Below are 19493 nucleotides of genomic sequence, written 5' to 3' on the forward strand. Positions count from 1 at the left end.
GGACAGGCCCATAGCAGAGAGGTTTCTGATCACCAGTGATCACAGAGGGAGAGGAGAGAATAAAAGAGAGTGAAGATTAGAAGTCGAAAGTATAGGGGAAGCGCTCAGGTCATGATCTCCAGGTCCTGGTATCGAGCCCTAAGTTGGACTCCCTCTCCCTCTACCCCCTGCTCGTGCTCTCTCTCTCTCTCTCCAATGAATAAATAAAATCTTAAAAAAAAAATAAGTCTAAAGTATGGTGGGTTTGTTTTTTAACGTGTACTCTTAACAAGATTTGTATCTACCTGGAAATTTTTTTAAAAGATTTTATTTATTTATTTGACAGAAATCACAAGTAGAGAGGCAGGCAGAGAGACAGGGGGAAGCAGGCTCCCTGCTGAGCAGAGACCCCGATGCGGGGCTCAATCCCAGGACCCTGAGATTAAGACCTGAGCTGAAAGCAGAGGTTTAACCCACTGAGCCACCCAGGCGCCCCATACCTGGCAATTGTTAACTGACCTTAGGCACTAGGGAAAGAAACAAAATCTGAATTCAGAGGGTTGATAGCCAATGACTGAAATAATTTAACTACTAATCAAGCAAAGGCAAGCAAGGGCTGGAACTGAAAATTGTGCTTTGAAAAATTATCATTATAAATGGTGAGACAGAATGACTAGGGCCTTAAAAGCTGAACTATGAGAGAAAGTGAGCACAATGTCTGTGTTAGTGACTGTCCCTGTGTTTGCCATTGCTCTCTCTTCTAGGCATCCTGAGTTCAGTAAAGAATTCACCGTGAGCCCTGTCACAAAACAAACTAACAACCTTCTTATCTGGGAAGGGCACAGAGTAAAATATCACCTCATTCTTTCAGGCCTTTTCTTTTCTTTTTATATTTATTTAAGTAATCTCTATACCCAATGTGGGGCTTGAACTCAGAATCCCGAGATCAAGGGTCGCATGCTCTTCCAGCTGAGACAGCCAGGCGCCCCAAGCTTTATCTTTACATAGTGCTCCCTAAAGAGTCTTTCTTAACGGTGTTCGTGTCCTATAATATTGGCATCAGAGAGTGCTGTAGTCAAACAAACTGGGCAGCATGGGATTAAACACTCAGATCTGCGCATTCCTTCGGATGCACTCTGGCAGTCAGTCTCCAAAAGCTGGTAAAGTAAGGTGCTTGTATTTCCCTGATCTATATGAGCAAAGCACTTCCTTTCAAGGAAGGACTCTTTAGTACTCTGGATTAGAAACTTTCACATGACACATACACCCCCCACACACACACATACACACACACACACACATACACACATACACACACACAGTTACTTTTCAAAAATTCCTTTTGAAATGCATATAATACGGTTTGAATTAAAAATCACTGTGCATTTCAATGGAGCAAATGGAGAATCAAATTAATTTCCATTCTTGCATATACATTTTATAATAAAAGAACAAAAACAGCAAAAATATTCCAGTACTTTTTTGTCCGCTGTGGGGGTGATATTCCAAAGCATTTACTAAATGTGAAAAACCTTTTTACCTCTTTTACAGCTGAACAGATTGATTGCTTGACGGGCAACTGCATGTAATTCTTTCTAGCCCCCAGAAACCTAAATTATAGCACTGGAAAGGATGTGTTAGATTGTGTTGCTTCTCCTCCTTCCTTTTCCTCCCAAAAATTCAGAAAGAGAAAACATGAGCCAAAATATTAGAGAATATTTGTATCATGTTTCAGTAAACTTTGAAAACTGTTACATGGAGCTTATCCTGCTTCCTACCAGAGAAAATGCACGGATGCAAACCCAGGCATCCAGATGGTTGGCTTTTGGTTTTGATTTACTCTATCTTTTCCTCACCTTCTCCTTAGACAAACCATAGCGTTTACTAACATACTGGCATTTCTCTCTTCTACTTGCAGATTTACTTTTTAAATTTTATTTTAATTCAGTTAATTAACATATAAAGTATTATTAGTTTCAAGGGTCGAATTTAGTGAATCATCAGTTGCATAGAACACCCAGTGCTCATTACATCAAGGGCCCTCCTTAAAGCCCATCACCCAATTATCCCATCTCCCCTCACCTCCCTTCCAGCAAATCTCAGATTGTTTCCTAGAGTTAAGAGCCTCTTATTGTCTGTCTCCCTCTCTGATTTTGTCTTACTTTATTTTTCCCTCCCTTCCCCTATGCTCCTCTGTTATGTTTCTTAAATTCCATAAGAGTGAAATCATATGAAAATTGTCTTTTACAGATTTATTTTTTTAGAGATAATCGTTATTCCCAGTTTATAACTGTTACAGATTTTTAAATTACAAATGTTATTTAAGCTTCTCAAAATGAAGGCATCTCTGGTAAGATCTACTGATACTCAATTTAAAAATGTCTTATAGCAGAATTTTAAAAATTTGTCCAAATATGTGGCCCATGTGTTTTGATTATAGAAAAAGTCAACAAACGTACCAGCAAGTGAAGCAGAGGAAAACTCATGGCCTTGGGAGACCTGTGCTCCCCTTCCTGCCTTGGCAAAAGCTACTCACCAGCAGAGATGGGTTCAGAACAAGGTGCTCCCTGAGCCTTTCCTGTGTAAAGCCTCAGTAGCTCTGGGTGGCAGGAGGCCAACACAATTCCGATTCAGAGACATAAATCAGGAGCCTATTTTAAGTCCAACTTCAGACTAGGTGCTTTCAACCTCACAACAACCCTGTAAGGGAGATTTTATCATTCTCACTTTATAGATAAAGAAATGCGGGTTAAATGTTGCTCAGTGAATTGTGCAAAGTTAGAGAAAGTGGGAGGCCTGGACCTAAACCATGCTATCCGACCCCATGGCTAGCGATCCATCTCCGAGCCTGAGAGATGCCAAGCCAAGCTGTTGTGTGGCACGAGGATCTGACTATTACTAAGGGAATGCGTGTTCTCCCCCACGCACTCAGGAATGCGTGGGGGAGAACATGTCTGTAGTTCCCAGTGCACTCATATGTGGAGATGGGCATGTGAAATGGCACCAAAACTTGAGCTGGAGAAGGGGATTACACTCTTACACTCTGACCACGCAACCCCATGCCTGGGAATTTACCCCGAAGATGCTCCTTCCACAACAGAAAAATACATAGGCACAACGTCACTGGAGGAAAATTTATAATTGCAAACTACTGAAAACTCCCCTAAACTGTCTAAGCAGAAGAGGGTGGTTGAGTAAACTACGGGACACATTCAAAGGAGTCCTATGTAGATGCACAAAAGAACCAGAAAGCTCTCGATGGATTGATGGAGAATTCGAGGAGGTGTTACTAGGTGAAAAGAAAGCTGAGTATAAAGACATATCACGGTGTGCTACTTTGAGGGGAGAAAGAAGGAAAAGTCTCAAATGTGCTTATCTGCACAAACAAAGTCGAGAAGGATGAAGCATAAAACATTAAAGTTGGTTACCTACAAGGAAGGGTAGGGAAAGAGGACTGAGAGCATATGCGAAGTAGTGATCCTTCTCTGTGCCTTTTTATACAGCCTGGACCTTTGCACATTAATCTTCTACATCTTCAAAAAATATATAAAATAAGTAAGAATACGAAAGGGATCTAAAGCTGAAACAATAAACCTAACCAGATCACAAATGAATGCCAAACCTCAGGAGGAAGGAAAGCAGGAAGGAAGGGCCAACCCAAGTACATTCTGAACACAGTATTTGACCATAAGCCCTCAGTCTTGGCAAGATGGTATACGTGAATGAAAGAACTGCAACTAACTGTCAGCTTTAGTGGTTTAGACAAAGCAATTCTGAAACTATCTGAGATAAATTTTAGAACTGAGCAAACAAGTGAATGTGTTCTTGTTGTTGGGAGCCAATGTTGTCTGGACATACAAAAACGAAATGAGGGAAGGCCAGAAAGAATGCTATGGGGATGGATGGAAATTGGAGATGTGGTGTGAACTCATGGTTTCTATAGTGAGTATGAGCATATTCATATGCACACATATGTATATATGTATTTCTATTTTTATGTATGTATACATGCCTGTGTTTATTCCTTAGCTTTGTCCATTGAAAAGGCCAAAAATCAAAGTCATTCCAGGAGCAATGACCACACCTAACACCCAGATCTTGACCCTTCCCCTCTGAACAGAACCAGGACTCACCGGAGAAATGGCTGATAACAGGGCAGACATAGGATAGATGCAAAGTAGGTTCAAGATGCACCTGAAACACCAAATTGTACCAAAAAGGAAGAAAATGACCCCAGAGAGTGATAGGGTTAGGTCAAAAGGGCACAGGAGCCAGATTAAAGGAACTCCCTCTGACCACATCTAGGACAACTTGAGCACCAAAATAGCTAGGTACAGTAATCTCCGCCCTCCCCCCCCCATGGTAGGGGAGATTAGTAATTCCATGCTGATAGGATAAATAAGAGAGAGAGTGTGACTCCCATTGACATTGGAATGCCCCGGGCTGAGTGATGAATGTGAGGGGTGTGGAAGCCTAGAATATCAGCTTTTGACTAGCATCATAATAAAAGATCAGATCAGGCAAGAATCCTCAAGGAATGCTAAGCCTACAGTGAAATTTTGAAGAGGAGCAGGCTATCTGCATTGAATTAAAGTATCTCCCCATGGATTACCTATTATCTATAAAGAAGGAAAAAGAAAAACAGGGAAATGAAGTCAACATCCTGACTAGGAGATCAAACTTTGTCTAACCACCAAGAGATACATGTCCCATCCCTCCAGACGCGATGTCCTAAGAAGGGCACAACCACGGATGCAGCTTTCTGGCTCAGAACACAGATCCTAAGTCCAAGCACAAGAAAACAACAGACAAACATGTGACCAGAAGTCTTCTATTTTTAAAAAGTGGGGTAGAACTGTAGTCTTCCAAAATGTAGGGTGCCCAGGTGGCTCAGTTAGTTAAGTGTCCAATTCTTGATTTCAGCTCAGGTCATGATCTCAGGGTCGTAGGATTGAACCCCGGGGTCAGGCTGGGCGTGGAGCCTGCTTAAGATCCTCTCTCTTCCTCTCCCTCTATCCCTACCAACGCTGCCCTCGAGCACATGCACCTGCTCTCTCAAAAAAAAAAAAGTCGATGTCATAAAAAACAAAATGCTACAAAAATGTTTCTGATCAAAGAAGATTAACTGGATTTTATACCAGAGAGGAAAAATACTATAAAGGACATTATTAGGCTAACCAACAAAACTGCAATGCAGAAAATAGAGGATAGAAGTATTATATCAACATAAACTTGTTAAGCTGATAATTGTACTATGGGTGTATCACAGAGCATCCCTATTCTTAGGAAATATCCACTGAGTATTTAGAGATGTATAACACATGAAAACCCTCAAATCACTCAGAAAAAAATCGTGTGTGTGTGTGTGTGTGTGTGTGTTGTGTGTGTGTTGTGTGTAGAGAGAGAGAGAAACAAAAAAGGAAACGCAGTTAACAGTGAGTGAATGGAAATAGGTGAATGTCCATGACTAAGTTCTTTGCAATCTTTTAATTGTGGCCACTTTTTGTAAATTTGGAATTATTTCCATATAAAAAGAATATTTTTAAATCTATAGCTGCACTTCCAACGTGAAGAAACCCCTCGCTTACATGAGTGAGACCTCTGGAGCTCACTGATAAACACTGACAACTCCTGGCCTCCAGGACTTCCTGTGCCCTTTTCTCAAAGAGTTCCGCCAAATACATCTAATTACTTGTAGCCAGACTTGCCAGGAACCTTTTGGGTTGACATCCTGTCACGCTGGGTAAGTTTAGGCTGAGGTTATTTTCATGATGTATTCTACATAAAAGTAATCACAGCCTCACTTCTTCCCTTCATTTATTCAACAAATGTACATGCCAACCTCGGGTGGGAAAAGGGAGCCGATCTTTCAGGCCTTAGGCCAGCCTCTGGGCCTCCTGCTGGGGACTGAACGCTTTCCCTGTTGATGAAACCAAGGTATCTGGGTATGATCCCAACCACTCCTGAGTCTTCACAAAAACATTCCATCTGCTACCCATCGGAACATTTTTACCTCCTCAGTGCCTCCCAGATCTGCCCACTTCACTCCATCCTTGTGGGGGCTGCCCTCCCATCACCTCCCCTGATCAGCATGTCTGCCTCCATGCTTACCTCCTGTGTGTGCTCCACGCAGCAGCCGCTCTCCTCATAGTGGGTAAGGCTCAGGGCTGGAGGCATCCCCCAGGTCCTCCACCTGTGCTCAAGTACCCCAGCCACCACACAGGTAAAAGAGGTCCCCTTCCACAACAGGCAAGACTGCACCATGCACTGGGACCACCCCACTGCCCTCAGGCCTTCTACCTCCACCACCAGCAGAGATGAGCAGAAGTGGAAAAGCAGCACCTACTCCCTTCAGACATCCACAGCCTCTCCACTTCATCTGCTTTGAATCCACTAGACCCCATCTTACTATGTCTCTTGATCTCTGTCACCCTGAAATGATACTCAGCAATTCCCCTAGTTTGTCCCCCCACTACTCCACCACCACCACCACCCAACTCCTGAAACCCTTCCTCCGTGCTCTCTACAATTGTGGCTCTCATCTGTAAAATCCCTTTGCCCCCAAGTTTGATCTCTTACACTGCCTTTGCCCTGGTGTGCCAAGAGATGCCTGCTCTCCCCTGATGACACTGTCTTTACTGCAGCCCCCTGGAGCAGGAGCTCAGCTTCTTGTCCACAGTGTCCTCATGTCACTGGGCCCGAAAGTGGAGAAGACTCCTGCTTGCTCCCCAAGGCCGCTTTTAGATCACTCTCTCTTCTTCCCCCTACAACTCCCAGCTTGGGGTCTCACTGGATTCCACCAGCCATATCTCTGGTGGCTATCATCCTTGAAGTCTTCCCCTTCAAACACCAAAGCTACTGCAGTCAGGTCACACACTCCAATACTACTCTTGTCTTAATTATGTAAATATGTAAATAGAAACAATACCTCCAACACCCAGACACCTCGATTCCCTGAACTTCCCAGTGCTGTTGTCTTCCTCCCTATCCCAACCACTCACTCCCGTGCTTGCCACCCTACAGCAGGGCTCTCAGCTTCAGTGCTATGTCCTATCCATAGACAACATGTTCTAAAATGTGCAGCAGCACTTTCAACCTCTACCCTCTGGATGCCAGCAGCCTCTTTGCCCCGTCTGACGCTGTGACGACCAAAACTGACCCCTGATGCTGCAGGGGTGGGGGATAGGAGACGAGAAACCCTGCCCCACAACTTCCCATTTATAATAGCTGAAGCTCCTCTGTGATCTCAGTGCCCAGCCCCCAAACTTCTGACCACCACCTTCTCTCTCCAGCTTACTGCCTCCAGTTCTCCATCGCCAACAAGCATTCAACTTCTCCAACCAGGACCTCCTCCCATCAAACCTCATCCCTCTTTCACAGTTCTTGCTCTCTTCCTTACCAGGTCTCAATTCCATGACAAACCACTGGATTGGCTCACCTAATTCCCTGACCCTTCTCTCTGTACTATTCTCTTCACAAAACCAACTCTCCACTTGCTTCATGTCTGAACCAGCACTGCTGAACGTGCATGGAGAAAAGCAAATAAGGAGTGGGCTCATTTTAAATTTCAGGACCCTCTGTACTACCAAGTTATCATAGGATGACATCAGACCACATGTGCCTTGTCTACTTTCTCTCCAAAATTACTAAGCCTATCCTCTGCCTCCTTCAGGCTCCCACTTCTTCCTCCCCAACTTTAGCCTCAGCTGATGACCTTGATACCTCGTTCCCTCAAAACAGAAAGGAGAACAATCATAAGCAAACCACCCACCAATCCTAATCCACATTCCCATGCTCCATCTTCCTGCCTGCTAACCAGAGATGAACTGTCCTGGCCACCCTCCCAAACCAACCCCTCTATTTATACACTGGCTGTCATCCCCTGTCATCCGCTCAAGGAGTATCATTTCAGCAAGTCTCTCCCCCCCGACCATGTCACCAAGTGTGGTGGATCATTCTCACCAGAGTATATATGTGTTATTATTTCTCCCAACTTAAAAAACCAAACCTCTTGACATGCTTCCCCTAATAGCCACCATCCTACCTGTTCCTCTTTGTGTCAAAAGAGCTATCTGCATGCAGAAAAATGAAATTGGACCATTTCCTTACACCACACACAAAAATAGACTCAAAATGGATAAAGGACCTCAATGTGAGAAAGGAATCCATCAAAATCCTTGAGGAGAACACAGGCAGCAACCTCTTCGACCTCAACCACAGCAACATCTTCCTAGGAACATCGCCAAAGGCAAGGGAAGCAAGGGCAAAAATGAACTATTGGGATTTTATCAAGATCAAAAGCTTTTGCACAGCAAAGGAAACAGTTAACAAAACCAAAAGACAACTGACAGAATGGGAGAAGATATTTGCAAACGACATATCAGAGAAAGGGCTAGTGTCCAAAATCTATAAAGAACTTAGCAAACTCAACACCCAAAGAACAAATAATCCAATCAAGAAATGGGCAGAGGACATGAACAGACATTTCTGCAAAGAAGACATCCAGATGGCCAACAGACACATGAAAAAGTGCTCCATATCACTCGGCATCAGGGAAATACAAATCAAAACCACAATGAGATATCACCTCACACCAGTCAGAATGGCTAAAATCAACAAGTCAGGAAATGACAGATGCTGGCGAGGATGCAGAGAAAGGGGAACCCTCCTACACTGTTGGTGGGAATGCAAGCTGGTGCAACCTCTCTGGAAAACAACATGGAGGTTCCTCAAAATGTTGAAAATAGAACTACCCTATGACCCAGCAATAGCACTACTGGGTATTTACCCTAAAGATACAAATGTAGTGATCTGAAGGGGCACGTGCACCTGAATGTTTATAGCAGCAATGTCCACAATAGCCAAACTATGGAAAGAACCTAGATGTCCATCAACAGATGAATGGATCAAGAAGATGTGGTATATATACACAATGGAATACTATGCAGCCATCAAAAGAAATGAACTCTTGCCCTTTGCGACAACGTGGATGGAACTAGAGGGTATCATGCTTAGCGAAGTAAGTCAAGCGGAGAAAGACAACTATCATATGATCTCCCTGATATGAGGAAGTGGTGATGCAACATGGGGGGTTAAGGGGGTAGGAGAAGAATAAATGAAACAAGATGGGACTAGGAGGGAGACAAACCATAAGTGACCCTTAATCTCACAAAACAAACTGAGGGTTGCTGGGGGGAGGGGGGTTGGGAGAAGAGGGGTGGGATTATGGACATTGGGGAGGGTATGTGCTTTGGTGAGTGCTGTGAAGTGTGTAAACCGGGCAATTCACAGACCTGTACCCCTGGGGATAAAAATATATGTTTATAAAAAATAAAAAATTTTTTAAAAAATTTTAAAAAAAAAGAGCTATCTGTATTTACCCTCTCCAGTTCCACTCCTCTGGTTACCTCTTTTGCTTTTTTCTTAATTAATATGCATGGGGGAGGGTGTTCCCTAATAATGGACTTCGCTCAGGAGTCTCCATTTTCTTCTTCTTTCTTTAAAGATTTTAGTTGTTTGACAGAGAGAGAGAAAGAAAGAGGGAGTACACACAAGCAGCAGGAGTGGCAGGCAGAGAAAGAAGCAGACTCACCGCTGACCAAAGAGCCCAAGACAGGACTCCTAGGATGCTGACCTGAGCCCAAGGCAGACACTTAACCCACTGAGCCACCCAGGCAACCTTTGTTGCATACGAGTACTATAGTAAAGAATTCATGTCCCTTGTGATTCTCCAGGTGCAGAGGCTGAAGAGTGACCTAATGAGATAAAGCTCACTCTTCAATCCACTGAAAATGGTCTCATTGGTGACCTCATACATTCCTAAACTCAGCAGTCAGTTCTCTCTGATTTGACAAATCAGCATCATTTGACATAACATGTGATTTTTAGTTGGCACAATGGGATACAATTAGTATTCATCCTACCCACTGGTTATTGCTTCTCAGCCTCGTTTTCTGGTTCTTCCTCTTCTTATCTGTATTCATTCTCCTAATGACCTCATATACTCATGGCTCTGAATACCAGGATATGTCAATGATTATCAGATCTCACTATCCTGCCCAGACTTCAATCCTAAACTCTGGACTCATAGAGCCCACTTCTTAAATGTCTCTACTTAGATGTCTAACAGATATCTCAAATGCAACATGTTAAACATGGGTCCCAAGATACTCCTCCCCAAACCTACTCTACTCAAAGCCTTCCTCTCCCTACTAGATGGCAGCTCCATTCCTCTTGCCTTTCAGGCCAAACACCTTTAAGTCACAAGGACTCCTCTCTCTCATACCTCCCAACATCCATTAAACCATGTAGCTAAATCCAGAATCCAACTGTTTCTTAGCACTTGAAATGTTGCTACCCTGGTCTCAGCCACTATCCTCTCTTGTCAGGATTTTTACTTTTTATTTGTTGGCTTATTATTTTTTAAGATTTTAAGTAACCCCTATCCCCCAACGTGGGGCTCAAACTCACAACCTTGAGATCAAGAGTTGCCTGATATGGGGCACCTGAGATTGAGTGGATTGAGCCTCTGCCTTCGGCTCAGGTCATGATCTCAGGATCCTGGGATAGAGCCCGGCAACGGGCTCTCTGCTCAGCAGGGAGCCTGCTTCCCCCTTCTTTCTCTCTCTGCCTCTCTACTTGGAATCTGTCAAATAAATAAATAAAATCTTTAAAAAAAAAAAAAAAAAAAGAATTGCCTGATTTACTAACTGAGCCAGCCAGGTGCCCCTCATCTGCATTTCTTAAATAAGCATTACTCAGTGAGTGAACAGGTAACAATGTTCACTCTCAAGCAATTCAGTGTAAAGCAACCATTTGGTAACAGACTTTTAAAAATTTAAACCCCTCATAATAAACATATATTCCTTAAACCAAGAGCTAATACGTAAGTGGTGGAATAGTGATATTTTCATTAAAATCAGAAACCAAAGATGCTTTATATTACTAAATCACTTAACACTTTTCTATAAGTTATGACCAACACCAGAAGAGATGAAACATAACAGAAATGGGAAAATAAATTATTTTTCCTTGCAAATGATATAATTATATACCTACAAAAATTCATGCAAATCAAATTAAGAACTCTTGGCTAGCACACAAGAGTTCAGCAAACACAGCCAGATTTGAGATCAACAATTCCACAGCTTTCAATCTACCAGCAGAATATGGTTGTAAGATACAACAGAAGGAAAAAACTGAACCACAAAATTAAGAAAAAAAAGTTCAAACCCATAAAACTAAAACACATTACCAAACACTGTGCAGGCACATATCATTAATAAAAGGAGAAATGCTGACGATATGATATTAAATATAAAACCTGTGTACAGAACCACACAAGGGATGAAATGTATTCATATGTCTAAAAATGTACATATATTATACATGTGCTAACAGGGCAAAATCTGAAAGGGATTGCACCAAAATAATAATCATTACCTTTGAGTTTTAGTAAGTAATTTTCATTTTCTTCATAGTATATTTCTCAGATTTTCTAAAATCGTAATCAAAGACCTTTATATTAAAAGTCTTTATTTTCTGGCAGGTATTACTGAACTCACAGTACCTATTTTGAAGTTTAAATAATCCATAAAAGTATTTATAATAATTAGCTGCTGAACCTGTCAGTGGAATAAATGTTTACAAAATCAGTTCTTAGTTGCGGACAATTATCTGTTGCTCTCTCAAAAATGAATCACTGGAAAAAAAAAAATCAATCACCGAACTCATTAAGGTTATATCTGACAAAGAGGAGATCTCCCTTGTGGATGCAAAGGAAGAGATACACAGTACAGACTAGTATACTCTGTGTATTTTTTAAGATATGCTGCTGTGTTTTGTTGGACACAGTTACTATTTTTTTTTTTTGGACACAGTTACTATTAAAAAATGAAGTTGGACAGTGTTAGGGGCATAGCATGACACCAGGAAAAATCTTTTATCTGTAGTCCACTGCTGTTCTTTTGGAAACCGAATCTCTGAATTTGGCCCCTAACAGCACTGAGCATACTGAGTTAAGTCTCTTTGACTGGACCAGCGGAGCAGAAAACCAGAATAAGCATTTCAACCATTTTTCAAGCTGACTATGATTACTGGTTCAGGTGATAGGTTTCAGGGGGCTTTTATATTTAATCTATAATTACAGTTAGGTCTCCATAATAATCAACTTAATACTACCATTAAATCATTACCATGTAAATCATTGCCTCACAGAGAGATACCCTGGTGGAGAAAGAAGACAGACTGCAAAACAAGAACATTCATGGAATGCTTTGGTTAGACTAATGTCTTATTTAAAAAAAAAAAAAAAAAAAAAAAAAAAGAATCCCTTTGATTCAAGCCTGAGTTCAGCATCTTGCAAGAGACTGACGACACCAGGCTAACGACCCAGAAGACACTGTGTCTCAGAACGGAGCCTGGATGGCTCAGTCAGTTAAGCATCTGCCTTTGGGTCAGTTATGATCCCGGGGTCCTGGGACCAAGTCCAGCATCTGGCTCCCTACTCACCATGGAGTCTGCTTCTCCCTCTGTCCCTTCCCCTACTCATGCTCGCTCGCTCTCTCTCTCTCTCTCTCTTTCTCTCTCTCAAATAAATAAAATCTTCTAAAAAAAAAAGTCACATGAAAAATACCAATTTTGTTGTTTTGTTTTCTCCTAATAATGAAAAAATCTAAGAAGTTAAAAAACCAGTTATCTGCAACTTTACCAAGTTATTTATCCTGAGGCAGAGGACATTTTAAGGCTCACTAATGATAACATAAAAGTAGCTGAAACAAACAAACAAAAAAAAGTAGCTGAACCAAAGACCTCACTCACAAAAATAACTTAGGTATAAGAGGGAAAATGACCGTAAGTAAGAGTAATGCTTCCATGAAAAGACTTATATTATTATAATATTCCTATTAAAAACACAGAACAGTATTTTCAACATATTGAGCAGACTGACTCCTTGCATTAAGTCATGTGAAACCAGTGGCAGGACAGGGAGAAAACCATATAGCTCTACTATATCTAATTAGCTGTTCTACTTTTGGGATGATTTTTAATTCAATCTTATAGACCATCCTTAAAGATTGATGCCTCTAATCAGAAGTTGAAAAAAAACTACAAACTGTTTCGAACTAGTATGAGGTGTTTGGACTATCACTTCTTTAAAAATCTGGAATTTCCCCCCCGGACAAGTTAAAACTCATTTCAAAATCCAATTTTAATGTTATCAATAAATGGCAGTCTGTCACAGTTCAGGGAGGGATCATTGTATTGTTTTTCTGGTTGGACAGTACATAATCTCGTCTGTCAGTTCACTGATGGTTCCACAGGCAGCGTGTGAGTGCCTGCTGCTTGGCTCACCGCTGTTCCTTTCCTGCGTCTCCACATGTAGATGCGGAAGCACACGCTTCACTCATCTCATTTTTACAACAGACATCTCATCAGAAAGTCATTCAACGCCATTCACTCAGGTTTTTGGTCTTCATAAAGTCACTACCAAAGACACAGAGGATGGATTCTCATAGATCCTATTTTCAATTTATCCCATAAATACAAATTAGAATAATAGCATTTCAAGGGAGCATTGTTTTCAAAGATAGCTTAAAAGGACGTTTTCCCATCCTTGCCTTTTGGGACATGGTTTCCTAAAAGCCACCTGTCAAGGCATGAAGGCACCTCTAGGCTCCAACAAATACTGTGCCCGTTACCCAAACAATCCTGGAGGACACTGTCAAGTTGTAGGGAGAAGGTCAATATTTTTGCTTTACACGGTCCTTTGGAGCCTCCAGAATTTCTCCTCCAGTTTATCTACCATACCCAAGTAGGGAGAAAACAGAAGTGTGACTCCCTACAGGTCGTTTAATTTACTTTGGGACAAAATTAGGACACACTTTATCCTATATGCAGCCCACACCCTTCTGAGGATATGAATCCTACCTTCATAGATAGTACTTTTAAGCAAATTACTCTAATAATGATAATCCCCAACTATTCTCTCTTGTGCCCTAGAAAGTTGTTTTTGTTTTTTCCTCTCTTTGCTAAAACTAAAATGACATTTCTCCATAACCAACTCATTCATTTCTACTCACTTCCCTTTTTCTTCCTTGAGAAGAAGTTGTGCACGTGAGTCAATTAACCTGGTTCCATGCGGCTGCAGCTGGAGAAACACAGCATTTTTTCCTTCACGTCTTTTAAGTTATCCATGAACAGACAAGACTTTCCAACTCAGTTAAGCTGAGCACTCAACAATAACTTACATCTTTTCCCAGCACTCTGAGTTCAAACTGTGTCTCCTTGAAGTGAACCTTTGTAATCCGTGGCCTAAAAAAACAAAGCAGATGGTGGTAGTGGTGCAGTTTGTAAGAATCAATCTTTCAGCAATTCAGAGAAGTTTCCAGTAGAAAAAGACTGGCTCATCACAGCTCCTTTACAGACTGCTACAGTAACTGCTGAGAGTTCCCTACTGGTCATTTGCTCTGGACACCTCCAGAAACAAAATTCCATTCTCATTCTCCTGTGCTTCTCTAGGAGATGCAGACCAACTTGGAATCCCCAGGCCCTTGGCCAGTACTGCCTTCCCAGATGCAGCGTAGGGCTATAGGCACCCAGTCTTTCTCAACGCCTCCCCTATTTAGAATTAGAAATCAGAGGAGTCCTAGCCCCACAGATACTAGCACAGAGTGAAATGGATAGGAAACCCCACTATACCCGATTTACATGGATAAGAGAGTCCAGAATCACAGCACCTAAAATTTACAAAGAAAATACATACTAAGATGCACTGGGAGAAAACTTATACCCAGTTTCACTTATTTATTTACCAACCACTGGAAACATACCTGTTCTCTTTTCACTGACAAAGCAGCCCCATAAGTCAAGCATGTACAGTGTACAATTTTAATACCATCTCTGTCCTCAAGTTATACTTACCAGAAATACTTCCCTACTTGCTTTTTATTCTTGTAGACAACAACACCAACTGGAGTTAATCCTAAGAAATACTCAGATTTGTTTTCTCCCTGCAAAAACAAAGATAAACCTCTAACTATGAATTTATTCATGTCAAAGCCCTTTGTCAAACTGTAGTTGGCCATAACAGACAAGGTATGTTGCATTAACACTGGGTCCAGTCTTTCAAAAATATCAGCTTAGAAAGCTAGCTAAGCTATGATGATAGTATTAGTTTTTTTCTTTTTTCCAGGTTTTTACTGAAGTTTTCTTAGTGTATTAAGGTCATCCAGAGAACCTGATTACCAATCAGACCCCTGATCAACTCAGCCCACACCCTGTCTACAATGCTATTCACCTTTGGCTGCACTGAACTGGAATCAGCTATGCAGCTTAATATGCTGGAGCTTGGGGGCGCCTGGGTGGCTCAGTGGGTCAAGACCCTGCCTTCGGCTCAGGTCATGATCTCAGGGTCCTGGAATCAAGCCCCGCATCAGGCTCTCTGCTCAGCAAGGAGCCTGCTTCCCACCCCACCCCCTGCCTGCCTCTCTGCCTACTTGTGATCTCTCTCTCTGTCAAAAAAATAAATAAAACTTAAAAAAAAAATGCTGAAGCTTGGGTGCTACCAAAACCAGTTAAATCACAATCTATAATGAAGGCGCCCAGGTATAAAAAACACAATACTCCAGGTGATTCACAGCCAAGGACCACGGACCACTGGCTTCTATCAAGAGTTCCTTCCCAAGGGCTCATCTTGATCTTATTCTCAGATGAAGATAATGATGAAGGCTAGTTTACCACCACCCTTCTCCAGAAAGTTCAGGTAGCTGCCTTCATGCACACATCTGGACTCTCTGACGTTTCTATCATGCTTCTTCCTACTTCTGCTTGTGACTTTAAGACCACTCAAAAAAGTTAAACATACCATCTTTTCTGGTAAAGACTGAAGCCCCCTTAATTTCCAGGCAATGATAAATCATAATAAAGAAAATGAGTTTCTGAAACAAAAAAGTCACAAACAGAATGGGTATGAAGGACAGGCACATGTATGAATTTTATTTCTACTGTAGAGGAAAATAATAGCCTGCAAAGTCACATTCCCAAGGAATGTAAGACAACTAATACGTTTTGGGAGAATACCAGCTGTTGCATACTTTCGGTTCTAAAAATTCAATCTTAAAGGAATGTATGGAAGATTCTAGTGAACCCAGTTCATTTGCTATAAATTTCTACCATCCACAAAAGTGTGTGAATTAGGATAAACATTACAAAAATGTAGAAGCATTTTGCAGAAGATTCTCTCTTTACACATTTCCTATAAAATAGATGCCTTGAAAAACTAAAAGCCTGAGAAGATTAATGTGGCTAGAAGGAAAATAGTAACTATTCCATAAGGTTTTAGAGATGTTCCCAAATGACAGGAATATAGAGCATTTAATGATGTAATGAGATCAAACGCTAAAATATCCACGAACTACTAATTCCCCCAAAACATGTAACTTTTATTGCCATACTAAGAGTATGCCCAGGGATGCTTCTTACCCTTTACAAATAATGAGATGACTTTTTTGTTTCAGGAAACTCTGATGTGCAAAAGACAGACTGAGAAATGAATGTATAAATGAGTTATTTGCATTATGGTAAGTTTTATCAGGGCTCCTTAAAAATTACATTCTATAATTTTTTCTTATTTTTTTATTTTTTATTTTTTTAAAAGATTTTTTTGTTTTATTTGACAAACAGAGATCACAAATAGGCAGAGAGAGAGAGAGAGAGAGAGGAGGAAGCAGGCTCCCTGCTGAGCAGAGAGCCCGATGTGGGGCTCGATCCCAGAACCCTGGGATCATGACCTGAGCCGAAGGCAGAGGCTTTAACCCACTGAGCCACCCAGGCGCCCTACATTCTATAATTTAATTGACATTGTCTATACATCATCTCGAGCAACTCTTTTTGGGTAAAGAATAAGGCACCTGGCTTGTTCTCTCAGATCATCAAATTTGACTATTGCTAATTAAACTCTTAAAAAATGAAAGGCAGCGGCGCCTGGGTGGCTCAGTGGGTTAAAGCCCTGCCTTAAGCTCAGGTCACGATCCCCGGAGTCCTGGGATCGAGCCCTGCATCGGGCTCTTTGCTCAGCAGGGAGCCTGCCTCCCCTTCTTTCTGTGCCTGGCTCTCTGCCTAATTGTGATTTCTGTCTGTCAAATAAATAAATAAAATCTTTAAAAAAATAAAATAAAATGAAAGGCAGTGACACTTCAACCTCACTGGCAAAGAATTATCAATTGAGAGAAGTGACATCAAGGTTAAGACATGGATCCAGAACACTCAACACAGACTCAGTTTAACCGTTCACTGATTATATTCGGCAAGTTTTTATCCGCGGATAAAGAAAATCTGCGAAAATCTTTCTATTACTGCAATGGCAATAACCATACTAGGAAGCACCCCTACTGTTTAAGAACCTGTACATCCCACACACAACCACCGACAGCCACACCTGTACCAGTGCCCAAAGCCTACTTTTCTGGAATGTGATTTCATGAATGTTTTTCAGCCATAAAATCTATTTTTGGAAGATCCTCCTGTTCTCTGTCTAATACAATCAATTACAGACCAATTTTAAATGGTTTTGACGTTTAGCTAAGCCCTATGGAGCTTTTATCCAGATTGTGTTTTCAAGCCCAGTTAATTGTTTTCTACACATGGAAACATAATCACAGACTTTTAAGCAAAACTCATTAGGGTTGAATCCATGCAAGAGATTCTTTGTGTTCGAAAAACACAGATGAAAAAGTATCATCTGCTTGCTAAACAACGGGACTGCAGCTTTCCTCTGGGAGTTTTAGTGACTTTTTAGGAAAAATGTCATCAGCTTAAAATATCTTGTGTTAATTAAATGTTACTCACATAGACAGGATGGAGGTCAACGCCATACATCTCCAGGGATTTGGCAGTCCTCAAGTAATTCAGCTCTGCTTCAGAAGGAGCCTGACCCCTACACAGCATAAAAACAAAAAGCCTTACTTTACTAATAGGTACTGCACTTGTAGGGAATGTAAGCCGTCTTCACTCTATTCACTGGAAATATAAATAATTCTTCATGCTAATGCAAACTTAAGTCTTTGTATTTCAAGAAGTCCCTTGCCTTCATGGTGACAAAACGTTACACTCTGAGGTGATACTTGTATTAAGTTAATTTCATTTACCAAACCTGTTTTTGCTCAGTATAGCCAATCCCAGTGTCCCAGCATATATTAAAAATTCCATTTCAGAAACCACCCAAAGAGACTGAGAATAGAAGCACTTGAATTAAGAAGTACATCCTTTACAAAGAATAAAATGTCTGAACACACCAGCAGTTCTCCATCAGGAGAAGAAGGAGTAAGAGTTGTAGTGGGTAGGGAGAAGAGAACGGGCTCCCCTACACCTTGCTGGGGTCTCAAGAGGACATATGTAGTTTAAAAATATGTTAGTATTTATCAATAATAAAAATACTTAACCATTTTCTTACTACAAAGTATAGAAATCATCCCAAAGTCTTCATTGGTGATAATGTACATAAACGGTATTCATGCCTAACAAGTGTGAGCATCTCCCAGGGTTCTCCACAGATAAGTGGAACTGTGCATGTATACATGTTGTGCGTATGTGTGTAACAGAGAAAGACAGAGTTTTTTTTATTTGTTAACAAAAGAAGCTATGAATTTTTTTTTAATTACTTAATCCTGCTTTGCTGCATCCCATGTTTTTGCCATGGTACCCTGGAAAACCCAGCCATACACCATAATTTTGAAATCTATGAAGAATGTTCATTACAAATTAGACACAAGAAAGCTACCAAATCTTGATCAAGCTTTATTCTCTGTAACATAATAGTCACACTGTCAACACCATTACATTAAGTACACAAGGCTCCTTGATAATTTCAGAAATACAACTGTACTCTCAAACTCCCAGAATTAGTATTCTCAGAATGTGCCAAACACATTGCCCTTCATAATGTTATAACCGGCACTCTCTTAGCATCCACTTCAGGAAAACCTTAAAATTGAAGGGCTCTATAATCAGCCTGGAGAGCATTCGGGTGCACGCTTACACAAGACAGAAAGCCTGGTTTCTCTGACTGCAATTCAGCAATTGACTTCTGCTGCTACTCACTGAAACAGATCCTTTAGGCAAACATTTTTTGTTGATCAGATTAATTCTACATTTTTTTCCTTAATTATAATAGATCTGAAACTAAGCAAATTCAAGAGGGAATGTTACATAAGAGGCAATAAAGCAAAGTTAATCATTATAGAGGATTTAACCAAAATAACTGTAATTAAATTATAACTTCAATGCTGTAGGCCATTAATTGAAAATCCTACTAGGGGAGTGTGTATATTCTCAGAAGTGCATGTGGTGTTAATATAACACCCATCCAAGGCTCCACACTGGTATCATTGTGATTTCCACATTCACTGCTATAGACTGAATAGGACTTTGCTTATAACTGTGAAGAATTTGCATATTTAAAACAGACCAAATCCCCGAATACATTAAGGTCTCTGTGGTTATAAAATATATTTATA

At 41.0% G+C, this 19493-nt stretch overlaps 1 protein-coding gene across 2 annotated transcripts in view; it reads right to left on the bottom strand.

The window, feature by feature from the left end:
* The window catches only part of EPB41L4A (erythrocyte membrane protein band 4.1 like 4A), a 251943-nt gene that overhangs the window by 83872 nt on the left and 148578 nt on the right, over window positions 1-19493 (bottom strand). For both annotated transcript variants that reach the window (XM_082723720.1, XM_082723719.1), the window contains exons 7-9: window positions 17827-17914; window positions 14902-14990; window positions 14229-14292 (exon numbers count right to left, since the gene is read on the bottom strand). In XM_082723720.1, the coding sequence (XP_082579846.1) occupies window positions 14229-14292; window positions 14902-14990; window positions 17827-17914 (241 nt within the window). The remainder of the gene's footprint in view (window positions 1-14228; window positions 14293-14901; window positions 14991-17826; window positions 17915-19493) is intronic.

The sequence above is a fragment of the Mustela nivalis genome (genome assembly GCF_964662115.1).
Source record: "Mustela nivalis genome assembly, chromosome: 3".
Lineage (NCBI taxonomy): Eukaryota > Metazoa > Chordata > Mammalia > Carnivora > Mustelidae > Mustela > Mustela nivalis.